The following is a 13,007-nucleotide window of genomic DNA, read 5'->3' as shown; positions in this document are numbered from 1 at the left end:
TTCTTGCAATCCTAAACATCCAATAGTGTGCACTTTTAGTCCTTGATTGTGAACCGTTGGATATAGCTAGATAGACTTTGAAGCCGTAGTCAACAACAAAAATCTAACCCAGTGAACGGTTCAGATCAGTCAAAGGTGGGTCCCACTTTGCCTCTAGTTTGCATTAAAGTTTCGCCCCACCTAAGCATTCGTTTTTTTTCTTTTTTATGACGCAGGGTGTCCCCACCACCTAAGAATCATTCCTCCTCTTCTACCTACATTATAGATATGTGGTACAAGCTTCAATCTTTTGCATAGCTAGCTCTTATCTTGTTCTCTAAAATGGCGCTAAGAAACCTCCTCTTCTTCTTTCTATTTCTTCTTCATCTGCATTCCTCCTCCGCACAATCGTCGGTTAAAGCAGCTTACTGGTCTTCGGACAGCGGGTTCGCTCTAACCGACATAAACCCCACTCTCTTCACCCACCTCTTTTGTGCCTTCGCAGGTCTCGATCAATCAAACCAAATCACAATTTCCCCTTCCTTCTCCACCTTCACCCAGACTCTACAACAAAAGAACCCTTCTCTCAAAACACTCCTATCCATAGGTGGAGGAAACTCGATGGCATCAGCTTTCGCTTCCATGGCGAGCCAATCCTCGTCTAGAAAAACCTTCATTGATTCTTCAATCAAAACCGCTAGAGCAAATAATTTCCATGGCCTTGACCTTGATTGGGAATACCCATCAACTTCTTCTGATATGACAAACTTGGGCACCCTCTTTGACGAGTGGCGAACCGCCATAACATCCGAGTCGACCCAAACGGGCAAAACACCGTTAATTCTCACCGCCGCCCTTGGGTTTTCTTCAATTCATGACTCAGTAACTTACCCTGTCCAGTCCATAGGGAGGAGCTTGGACTGGGTGAATGTAATGGCGTATGACTTCCAAGGACCGGGTTGGGCACCACAGGCTACGGGTGCACCCGCTTCGTTGTACACCCCAGGTGCACCCAATTACTCCAAAAGCTTAAGCCGTTAGACTTGGTGTTATTTAATCGTTTATACTTCAACACTCCCCACTCACTTGGGTCATAGACCTGGCAAGAAGAGAAGTGACCCGGACCACCCGTAATTTCCTGGACCAGGTCCTCAAGTGGTGACCCGTTTCAATTTGACCCGCGAGTCTACACCGCCCGTCAAAACTCGTCCGGCCGGGTGGACTCACGGGTGCTAAGGGTAATATTTTTTTTACGTTTTAACTTTTTAGGAATGCCAAAACCCACAAGAAAGTAAATGACAGCTGTCACTCCAGTAAATGTTTTCGTTGAGAAACAGCAACTTTTGGTATTCTACAGCTGTCATCTAAATTATATTTCCTTTACCACCAAATGATATTTCCACCCCGTTGTTCTGCACTCGACGTCTTTTTTAGAAATTTCTCTAGTTTTGGAAAAGACAACGAAAAGGAAACAAGAATGCATCATATTTTCGCCTTCCAGAAACTAAAATCGGGTGAAAAAACAGCTGGAGAAGGTTTAGAAAAGCTTTTCTCATTTGCAGACCCTTGGCTTTGGATGTGGCATTAATGGGGGCTGGAATATTAGCTGCTGTTTGGAAAAAGGAAAAATTGCCAATGGGGGACAGCAAAATACGAGAATTGCCAACCGAGGACACACTTTTGAAAATTGTTAGAGGGACCAAATGGGGGTTATTAAGTCTCTAAAGGGGATTTTCAATCCTCTTTAACAATTTTTCAAAAGTGTGTCCACCGTTGGCAATTCTCGTATTTTGATGTCCCCTATTAGCAATTTTTCCTTGGAAAAACAACCAAAAATCTTGAAAAAAAAGGGTGACCCGCGCGTGCGGGTGGGGTCCGGGTCCACCAAATAGTGACCCGTAAAATTCCGTGTCCTTTTTGACCCGGCCCACATGACCCGGACCCGTACGGTGAAACCCTACCCGGCCCACCTGTTTGCCAGGTCTATACGTGTGGATCTTTAACCTTTTCTTTTGAGATTATGACAATTGATTGTGAGCCCCAAACCTGTTATTATTGGACTCAAAATTACAATTAAATTTGATTCCAATAATGAGTTCAGGGCTGACAATTGGTTGTCATAATCTGAAACGAGCAGGGCCTAATTCGTGTCATCTAATCATTTATAGTTCAACCCTCCCCCTTTCATGTGTGGCCCCTCTTTTTTGGAGTGTTGGCCGAACACGTGGATCTTCAATAAGGGGTTGTTGGGTTTGAACGAGGGACCTTGTGGGTAGGGGTGGCAAAATTGGCCGAACCGAACCGGAACTGAGCCGAAACCGAACCGAAAATTCAGTTTCGGTTTGGTTAAACCAAACCGATTCAAATTTCGGTTTGGGTATCAAACCGAACCAAAACCGAATATTTGCAATTATTATGAGTTTTGGTGGCAAAATTGGCCGGGCCGAACCGAAACCGAACCGAAAATTCAGTTTTGGTTCGGTTTTGGTTTGGTAAAACCAAACCGATTCAAATTTCGGTTCGGTTCGGTTTGGGGGTCAAACCGAACCGAAACCGAACCATTGCCACCCCTACTTGTGGGGCAATAGCTCCACGTGAAACAACCAATTGCTCCAAAAGTTTTACCTATTAGAGTTGGTGTTATTTAATCGTTTATACTAACTTTAATCGTTTATACTTCAATAGGAAGCCGATTCAGTGGAAGTGCCGGAATTCAAGCTTGGATCGGAGCCGGGTTGTCTAGTAAGAAGCTCGTGTTGGGTTTGCCTTATTATGGTCGTGCATGGAAGCTAACAAACCAGCAAAACAATGGGGTGGGTGCACCCGCGAACGGAGCCGCAACTGGGACCAACATTGATACTGAGGGCGCCATTGGTTATAAGCAAATCAAAAGCTTCATTCAACAAACAGTAGCTACTCAGGTGTACAATGCAACCTATGTAACAAACTATTGCTACTCTGGTACGACGTGGATCGGTTTCGATGACACCCAGTCGATAGCTGCTAAGGTTTCGTTCGCCAAAAACAATAATCTGCTTGGTTATTTTGCGTGGCAAATCAGTGGGGACAACGATTGGGCACTCTCCCAACTAGGTAAGGTTTAGGGCCTCTTTCCATACCTCATAAATTGGGATTCTTTATTTCTTGGTTTTTCTTTCTCTTTGTGCTCATGGATCTCAGATGCCCCCCCATTTTCCCAATTTTTTGTAGATCGTTTCCTCTCACAGTCATCTCCCATTCTTGGTTGGAAATAGTTCTACTTCTACTTGCTACCAAATATTCAACAAAATCCCCCAGTTAATAGAATTATGTGTTTAAAAGGCCTTAAACGATTCCTTAATGGGGCATTTTTTGGTTTTGATTTGTTAGTTTGCATATCCTTTTGAATACAATTCAATAAACCATTCAACCTAACCAATAGACCAAAATCCATCCGACTGATGAAACACCCCATATCAGGCTGCGTCCCACCTAGTCCCATACCTAGGCCATCCCCACTTACAACCTTAACATTCTGCATCCTTCATTGCTGCCATTTTTAAAGGTAGTCCGTGGTAGCCCATTCCAAAGGTGGCCCCTTCCGCAACAGCCCACTCTGTGGTAACTTCACTCTATTTTTGTTTTTTTAATCAAGTAACCCTTCTCAGGTAATCCTTTCCACGAGTCACACTGTAGTGACTCCAATACGTGCACAGTGGCTGCGCTACTCTGATACCAAATAATAGGAAGAAAGAAGAAGACTCAGAGAACTTAATCCCAATTTTCTCTTCAAAGGAAAACTTCAGAGGTTACTGAAATGAATGAAAATCCATCACGCACATCTCTCCTTTTTATAATCCTTCATCCAATACTCAAAGCAGACTCGTATACGACTCAAAACTCTATCAACTAACCAACTAAAAATGGGCATAAACATGCCTGCACGCTAGGTACGCTACCCAAAAAACCCGGCTTAAAAACTATTACAATAGGATGGCGCACACATAATCACCATCATCATTGCCATCATTTATTACATTAGTTTTTTTTTTTTTTCATAATTTTATCGTATCATAGCTCATTTAGGGCGATGAATTTTTCACCCCCCATAGGATTATGCGCCCCCTTTAACGTGATTTGACTTCAAAAAGCGTTAAAAGAAAAGGGGGCGCATGATCCTACCGAGGGCAAAAAAATCATCTCCCCTCATTTATTACCGGTAAGAAAAAAAAAAGGAAACTATGAAGACAAAATAATATTAATTTGATATATAAGCTTAGATCAAGTCCAGATGATGATGTTTAATAACTTGCCTGGTCAATCGTCTCAATTGCGCAAACCCACTTTCAATAGCTTGAAGATCCTAGGGGTGCAACTTAGGTCGGGTTCAACCCGAACCCAACAGGTTGAACCCGAATTTGGGTTGGGTTGGGAAAAATCAACCCGAATTGGAAATCGGGTTGGGTCGGGTTGGGGTGTCGGGCAACCCGACGCGACCCGAAACCCGATTTCCAATTCCAATATGTATAAAATTTTTACTTCTATGTTTGTTTTATCATTCTATAACTCAAATCTAGAAAGAAATAAAAAACTTGGTGAAAGTTGTCTTAATTAACCCTCTTGTTGGGGAACATCTAATGACTAGGATGTGATGGAAATACAAGAATAAAATAGAGACAAATGGTGAAATCGGGTTGGGTCGGGTTGAGAAAATTACAAATCGGATCGGGTCGGGTTGGAAATTGGGTTGGGTCGGGTAGGGTTGGAAAAATGGGTTCCTTGGGTTGGGTCAGGTTGGCCTCAACCCGACCCGAGTTGCACCCCTAGAAGATCCGAGCCAAATCAATAAAAAGCATAGGACTGAGAAATACTTAGTCGCTTAAATGAATAGACATGAGAAATGTCCTCCTTCCCCTTTTCTTTCTTTCTCTTTTTTTTTTTCAAACTTTGATTGCTAGTTACATACGCTTGGATAGAGTTTGTAACTATTAACGTCCTAACACTTTGATCGTCTTCATGTTGCAGCATCACAGACTTTGGGATAGAGATTTCTCTTGGTTTGAAGCATAAGGCGCATGGAAAATATAATATACAATGGCAGAGCATACGTTATAATAACTGGTGCGGAGATTGATTTGTACCGAGTCTTTGTACTACATGTTTTCAACTGATATATTAAAATAATGAAGTGACACTTTCACCTAGTCACTTTGTCTCTCTTTTCTTTTCTTTTTCTTTTTTTTTTTGTGAACATGATGATATGCTAAATCCTAGGGCTGCAGTGCGGGTCGGGTCGGATTTTTTTCCAGAAAACCCACGATTCCCAAACCCAGCCCTACCCATGATAAATCTCGGGTCGGGTCGGGTTGGGTTTTTTTACGTTGACGCAATTTTTTAAGGAAAACTCTTGTTTGGTAAGGCAACTCAACTCATAGAAGTAGAAAAACTCAAGCATGACAAACTCTTTAATGCATTAACTAATAACTAGTCCAAAGAGAATAAATTGATGCATTGCCAAATGAATATGATTATACTCATATGAGATAAACAACAAACTATTTAGTGCATTAACTATTTAGTTGAAACTTGAAACCCTAGAGCTAAAGGGGGGAAATGAACAGAAGATGGAAAAAGCCCCTGTGATTGCGTGCGTGAGTTTTACTTTTAAGTTTTCACTTTTAAAATAACAAAGTTTTAGAAAAAAAACATACATAATATAACTTAAGTAACTAGGGTCGGGTCGGGCTCCTTCAAACCCGGCTCGACCCGAGATTCATGTGGGCTTTTGGATTGTAGATCCGGCTCAACCTGAAACCCTAGAAACATGAACCCAACCAAAGCTATTTTCGGGTCAGGTCGATGCGGGTCAGATTCTCCAAACCCAAGTTGCAGCCCTACTAAATCCCATGTCTCACTCTAGTGAAATCATGTTTCCACAATTTACACTCCTTTTGTCTTTTCTTGAAAAACAAAAAACAAAAAGGGGACGCTAATAGATATACCCTGATAAAAAAAAATCAACAATCAAAACACTTGAGAGGAATTTATGAATACATCTTTTGTTATGGGCTCAATTAAGGGTTTATGATTGATGTAGGAACTATGGCTTTAAATTTTGGATTTTGGGTTTCGGTCGAGACCGAAACCCAAATCGGGTACACCCGAAATAGTAGAAATTTTGAAATTCCATCCAAAATTTAAGGAATTTCACGCAAAAATCTCGATTTTATTCATCACTTGATATTTTCCTTAAATTTGATTGATGTAGGAACTATGGTTTTAAATTTTGGATTTTGGCCGAAACTGAAATCGGGTACACCGGAAATAGTAGAAATTTCGAAATTCCGTCCAAACTTTAAGGAATTTCACGCAAAAATTTTGATTTTATTCATCACTTAATATTTTCCCGAAATTTCGGCTGAAATTTTGTACGAGATAAAATATTATTTTAATTCATTTCCTAGGATTTCAGCCGAAATTTCAGTTTTGGTGAGGACCGAAACACATTCCAAAACCGAAATTTGAAACCATTTGTAGAACAGCATCTTGAATAGTTTTTAAACGTGCAAAGTCAAGAGAAAGCAATTTGAAGAGCCAAAACATCAAATCGGTTGTGGATCACCCCTCCATCTAAGATTTCGATTTCTTACCCAGCAAGATGCATGTGCTCCTTGCATTTTCTTGACTTCTGTATGTTTTCTTTTTCACTACTCTCTCGTCGAGGCTCTTCTTCTTTCCTCAATAAAATTCATCATTCCAAAAAAAAAAGACCAGACTTGTAAGGATGTCTCTTGGTTAATCATTGCATGTCCGCTGATGTGTCACCGTTGTCTAGAGAGGGACATATCCTTCGTGTCCATCCGGCCCACCCGTAAGTTATGGGTTCGGGTCACCAATCAATGACCCGTTTGAAATTGACATGCGGGTCCACCCGGCCCGTCAAAATTGGGCTACCAGCGGGTGCCCTCCGGTGCCCGTAGAGAAGTGCAAAAGGTTTTATTTTGGCACCTTTTGGCTTTTTTTCCGTAATTGTCATAATTTCCCGTAATTGTCATATTTTAGAACATTCTTTTGGTTTTTTTTTTTCATAATTTTTCTACTTTGATTCCATTTTTCCGTAATTTCTCATTTAAAACTTAGTACCCGATGATTATTATTATTTATTGCTAGCCACCTTTTCACAAATCGTACTTCTCCCAATCTTTGCAGTTTGCACCACGTCGATAATAAGACAAATCTCTCAAGCAGTCAACATAAATGGTTGGTGAAGGTGACTAGAAAATCCTTATACAAACAAAAAAAATCTTAAAAAATATGTCAAAAATTCGGGTGACCCACGGGTCGACCCGGCCCATACGGGCCGGGTGCGTGTCCAAGCTTAGTGACCCATAAAATTTTCCGGGTCATTTTGGCCTGGCCCGTTTGACCAAGACCCGTACGGGCCGGGTCAAACCAGGCCCGTCCCGGCCGTTTGCCAGGTCTATAAACAAGGGTCGATGAATCAGTGAGTTAGAATTGTATGATTGAGATGTTCTCAATGGTATTTGGCAATTGGGAGGACTTCTGGTTGCCGTTCAGATCCATGATAAGGTCACATAAACAAAGCCGGAGTGGGGCCTAATAATTGTCTTTCAGAATGGAGACCAGAAGTTACTTTATAGCCTTGTTTTACCCGAGACAGCATTCTCTCAACCCTAACCAACCCAACCCGAGCCTCGGGTTGAGGATGTCAACCCTAACCCAACCCACCTCCTTAGGGTCGGGTTGGGTTCAGGTTCATCTCGGGACAAATAGAAAAATACAAGAAAAAAGCATAATCCTAGAAAAACATGCAAAAACTAGAGGATAGAAGTCGGGTTCGGGTCGGGTTGCCAATGCCTCAACCCTAGCCCTTAAATCGGGTTGGCTTTTCCCCATCCTAACCCAACCCAACCCGAGAAAATGCCAACCCAACCAGCGCAAAATCGGGTTGAACCCGTCGGGTTCGGGTTAAGCCCGACCCAAGTTGCACCCCTAATCTCAATCGACTCATCCACTCACTTCCAAGTTGAGTTGTTTCGGGGGTCCTAAAACATTGCTAAAGAGGTCGAAAAGGTTTTCTCACTGAGTGTCATTAATAAGAAAGCGATTTTAGTTAGGAAATGATATTTACACCCCGTTTCTTAGTAATTGCCAAAACTATCTGTAACAGACCGTAGAACAAGCCAAAATGCCAGTGGTTTCTACATTCCATCCCCGACAAAGTCTGAAATCTGAAACTCTTATGTGATTGATAAACACAACGACCCCAAGCAACACAAAGCACCACCTGTAAGACTACATAAATCGATACATTCGGAGCTAAATAATCTCTATATATGCATACAATTCATGTTCGTGAACTACAAAATAGTGTTTATATTCTTTCTTCAAACCTTAAGCCATGGCAGGCACACAAATTATGCTACTGTTTCTGTTAATTACACTCTCGGTGATTTTCAATCGAGTCTCTCCCGCATTTCCTCCAATCAAATCAGGTTACTGGCCTTCATCCACAGCTTCAACCTTCCCAATCTCGGCCGTTGACACATCCTACTTCACACTCCTCTTCTATGCATTTGCTCAACTGGACCCAACCACAATTTGGCTGGCAATATCAAAATCAGACGACAGCTTGCTCGCCGACTTTACCCCCACTCTCCATCACAAAAATCCTCCAATTAAGGCAATCCTCTCTATAGCAGGTGATCCAGACCCGCCATCTTATCTAGGATGGTTTCGACACCATCATCTCGCATAAATTTCATCAAATCCACTATTGAAGTCGCGCGTAGATACGGACTGGACGTAGGGCTGGCAATTTCACCCGGGAAAGCGGGGATCCGCCCCGCCCCGCTCGGGGAGGGGATTCCCCGAGTTGAGTGGGGAAGGGGAAGGGGAAGGGGAAGGGGATTTAAAAAATTCCCCGGTGCGGGGAAGGGGAGGAGAAGGGGATGGAGTTGGCCCCGCCCCGCCCCGCTCTGCCCTGCATTAATGCCATTTTTTTCTTGTATTTTTTAAGTGTTTTTTTTTTTTTTTTGGGAAAACTACTAGAAACCCCTTGGATCAAAACATATCTACAAGATTCCCCCAAAATTTTCATAAGTTTCATTAGTATCGCTTTGTCCCTGAAATAGCTTTTTATGTTTTCTTTTACCCATAATCCATTGGGCATTGTCCCTCATTATATTAGTATATTACTCTTAGAAACCCCTAAAATCTCTCCATCGAACCATCACTGTAAGGCAACATTAAATTCTTTGAAAATCTCCCTCTCCCAAATAAAGGTAACATCTCTCTGATGAGTGATGAGATTTTATATGGTGTGCGCTCGTATAGTCCATTATTTTTCAAAAAGTAATGTATGGGCTACGCCATAGGATGATCCAAACCATCCATTTGATAGGCAACAATTTAAAAGTACTTTACAGGCCACACCATAGATCATCCAAACCGTCCATTTGATGGGCCACAACGTAAATAGATTGCGGCCCAAAAATCATTTCCATAGGATGATTGCAACTCTCTGATCATAGAAGGTATCATAATATGCAATTCCTCTATAGATTAGAGGGTTGGGATTATCCTATGGAAATGATTTTTGGGCCACAACCTATTTACATTGCGGCCCATTAAATGGACAATTTGGATCATCCTACAATGTGCCCATCAAGTGGAAGGTTTGGATCATCCTATGCCTATGGTAGTATGGTGTGCCCATCAAATGGACGGTTTGGATCTTCCTATGGTGTGGCACGTACAATACTTTTTGGCAAGTGGGATTGGGAATTAGGGATCTGCTAGGGACTATTGATCAATTAAATGAATCTGAGAGCAACCACCTTTGTCCCCAGGTTAATAAAATGAATAAGACAAAATCTTAGCCTATGTGTGGGTTGTGTGGCTACTCTCGCATGCAATAGACAAGCCGCAACATGCCTGAAGTGATTGTCCCTAGCAAATCTTTAGTTTTAAACCTAACATTTAACAAAGTAAAGTGAGAAAGTAAAGTGATTGTCCCCGAAGGATGCAGGGCGGGGAAGGGGAGGGGATGGGGATTAGATATTCCCCGTGGGGAGGGGAGGGGGATTCCCCACCATCCCCGCAGTGGGGAGGGGAAGGGGAGGGGGAAAATTCCCGGGGAAGGAGTAGGGGACCCCAACATCCGGCCCCCACCCGCCCCGCTGCCAGCCCTAACCATCTGGACGGCCTTGATCTTGATTGGGAGTTTCCATCTAGCACACAAGATTAGATCACCTCCTAGCGGAATGGCGATTAGCGATTGACCAAGAGGCACGTACCACTAACCGGCAGCCATTGTTGCTCACGGCCGCTGTCTATTTTGCGCCCATTTCCTATCTGGGGACCAAATTCAGTATCCTGCTACTTCCATAACTAGCAATTTGGACTGGATCAATGAAATGTGCTTTGATTATCATGGGTCATGGGACACGTCCGAGACCGGGCCCATGCGGCCCTATTTGATCCTAACAGTCAAATCAGCACCAGCTTTGGGATCACTTCTTGGATCAAGGCTGGGGTGCCCTCTGAGAAGATAGTGATGGGCTTGCCACTCTATGGGCATACATGGAAGCTCAAGAATTCACAGGCCCACGGAATTGGATCGCCAGCTGTCGGTGTGGGCCCGGGCGACAGCAGTGGCCTAATGACTTATGCTGAGGTGGAGGATTTCAATAGGAAGAATGGGGCTTCGGTGGTGTTTGATACAACCACTGTGTCCACATATTCTTATGTTGGGACTTCTTGGATTGGATATGATGACACCGTGTCGGTGACTAAGAAGATAGCTTTTGCACAGGCCCATAGGCTTGGTGGGTATTTCTTCTGGGCTGTCACGGTGACAAGGATTGGCAGATCTCTGAACAAGGTAATGGGTATTTCTGTTTTATCTATTTACCCTGTAATTTTTTTATGACCCAAATTATATCTAAGATCCTAGGTGGTCACATTAAATTTGATTGATATTAAGCAAATCTTTGTATTATCTTTGTTCCTTCAGGACCACCTCGGTTCTGTTTTTACATATATATATATATATATATATATATATATATATATATATATATATTCTGTTGCCCTTTTCAAAAAAATATTAAGCAAAATATACACCTCAAAACCCAAAAAAACAAGAAAGAAATCACTTAGACTGAATATAAATGTGCATCTGAAAGTGTTTAAAGAATGATAGTATTTCTTGTGAGATTATTATGATATTATACTCTTATATTTCTGATTCTTCACTAATATAATTTGTTTTGTGTGATTTACAGCGTCAACAGCATGGCGTGGTTGAGATGGGTGGTTTGTGTGAGCCGTCATTAAACCGCAGCTTATCTAGCATTTTAAGAAGGAACCTCTCCATAAGCTCTCAGATTTCTTATTTTTGACGATTCTAAGCTTGGCCCAGAAAATTGCTTTCATTCTTTTCTTCTTTTTTTGTTCTTGTTATCAATGGGCCAGAATATTGTTTTCATTCTTTTCTTTTTTGTCCTTGTTATCAATGAAACTTTAGGTTCTTTCAGTACACCGAAATCTTAAGCACAGCTCATTTTACATATAGATGGGATCCTAAAATGGTGTCTTGCTACGACTGAAGTAATAAAAATGGCCTATAAATGAGCAAAATTCTATATCCTCCAATAGATAACTTCTAATGGAGGAGATCGAACTTCTATATTCCACTTTGGTCCAAAGCATTTCGAGTGGAGTCAAATTGTCCTCAAGGGATTTACTAAGCTCCATCACAAAAGGCCTTTCGCGGCTAGTCTGTTGTACGTCAGACCAGCCACCTCGTGAATGAAGACAAAAGACGGGCAACAGACCAGCAGCAAAAACCCTTCTGCGATGGACGCTAGCAATTATCTGTCCTCACTATGGAATAGCTACAGTTGTATTGTAGTGGAATTCCTTTTTCCGCTTTCATATCATATGGTGACCACACATTTAATGAAAGTAACCTTAAGCTTCTTGGCCTCCGAAAGGTCTACATGAATTTAATTTTAATTTCTTTCATGGATATTCACCCAATATTCAATCACACACAACATTTTTGGAAACACTTTGAAAACAGGATTCCGTTTGGAAAATTAAAACGGAACGGCCCTTGACTTGACCCTTTTAAACGTGTATTTATTGATTTTATGGGGATTTGAGCTCTCCATTTGGCTCAACTGCTCAAGTGGTTGAAGCCCCTAATTTTTTTTCTTCCCAAAATGGAATCCCGTTTTCCTAGCAGTGCTCAAACATTTTTTGTGGTAAGATCCTTAGCTACTAAATTTGTGGGTTCAAGCCCACCAATATATGGATTTTCATCCATTGAGTTGTAGTTTACACTCAACTTAAAGTCGGATCTCTCTTTAAGTGGTCATGTGACCACTTGTAGTGGTTTTTAAAATTGAAAGTAAATTGGTTTCTGAAAGTAAAAAGTTATTTGAAAAGGGGTATTTTCAAAATGATGTAGAACGGCTCGTGGGAAGGCTAAAAAGTTTACTCTCTCATTGGAAAGTAAAAGTAAGACGAGTGAATAGGGATTAATAAGTATCACTCCACTCTTCCCTCTTGCTTTTAAAGCAAATGCCATTTTGCATTTGATTAAGCCAGAGGGCGGTGTGTACCAGCCGTGCAAGCGATAATAGGCTGTAGAGCGCTACTTGTGCTTTTTGGTGTACTTTGCACTTTTACCAGCAACCAGAACTCAATCGGGTGCAATCCAAACAACCAGAACTCAATCGGGTGCAATCCAAACTACAGACTCGATTGTGATCCAATGGTTAATTAAATAAACTTTATGGACGGGCCTACTTTAACACTAGCTAATCTATGGTCTGGATCGCGAACCCATATAAGTCCAAATATATGAACTTCAAGGAGATCCCATCCTCTCAACACACCAATTTATTTTGGGAAGTGATATTTACGCCCCTTTTGATTACTAGGGACATCCAGCGCCAGTGTACCAATGACTAGAGGGGGCCTAATGTACTTATGTCAGAAGAATCTAGTCGGTTTGA

General features: G+C 41.8%; 1 protein-coding gene and 1 pseudogene across 1 annotated transcript; both read left to right on the top strand.

The window, feature by feature from the left end:
- The first annotated feature begins 272 nt into the window (after window positions 1–272).
- LOC143879511 (class V chitinase-like) lies at window positions 273–5,162 on the top strand. Its single transcript, XM_077381938.1, has 3 exons — window positions 273–985; window positions 2,665–3,072; window positions 4,984–5,162. Exons 1-3 carry the CDS (start codon window positions 322–324, stop codon window positions 5,001–5,003), a joined length of 1,092 nt encoding a protein of 363 aa, XP_077238053.1. The 5' UTR covers window positions 273–321; the 3' UTR covers window positions 5,004–5,162.
- A 3,218-nt stretch (window positions 5,163–8,380) lies between these two features.
- LOC143878165 (class V chitinase CHIT5a pseudogene) lies at window positions 8,381–11,290 on the top strand (annotated as a pseudogene).
- The last annotated feature ends 1,717 nt before the right edge of the window (window positions 11,291–13,007 follow it).

This window comes from Tasmannia lanceolata, unplaced genomic scaffold (genome assembly GCF_043159265.1).
Source record: "Tasmannia lanceolata isolate RefF3 unplaced genomic scaffold, GAP_Taslan_0.1 ptg000006l, whole genome shotgun sequence".
NCBI lineage: Eukaryota > Viridiplantae > Streptophyta > Magnoliopsida > Canellales > Winteraceae > Tasmannia > Tasmannia lanceolata.
This window is presented reverse-complemented; position numbering and strand designations above follow the sequence as displayed.

Coding starts and splice junctions, on each gene's coding strand:
- LOC143879511 (XM_077381938.1), top strand. CDS start 322: ATGGCGCTAAGAAACCTCCTCTTCTTCTTTCTATTTCTTCTTCATCTG. Junction 986..2,664: donor CGCTTCGTTGTACACCCCAG/GTGCACCCAATT, acceptor ATACTTCAATAG/GAAGCCGATTCAGTGGAAGT. Junction 3,073..4,983: donor TTGGGCACTCTCCCAACTAG/GTAAGGTTTAGG, acceptor TTCATGTTGCAG/CATCACAGACTTTGGGATAG.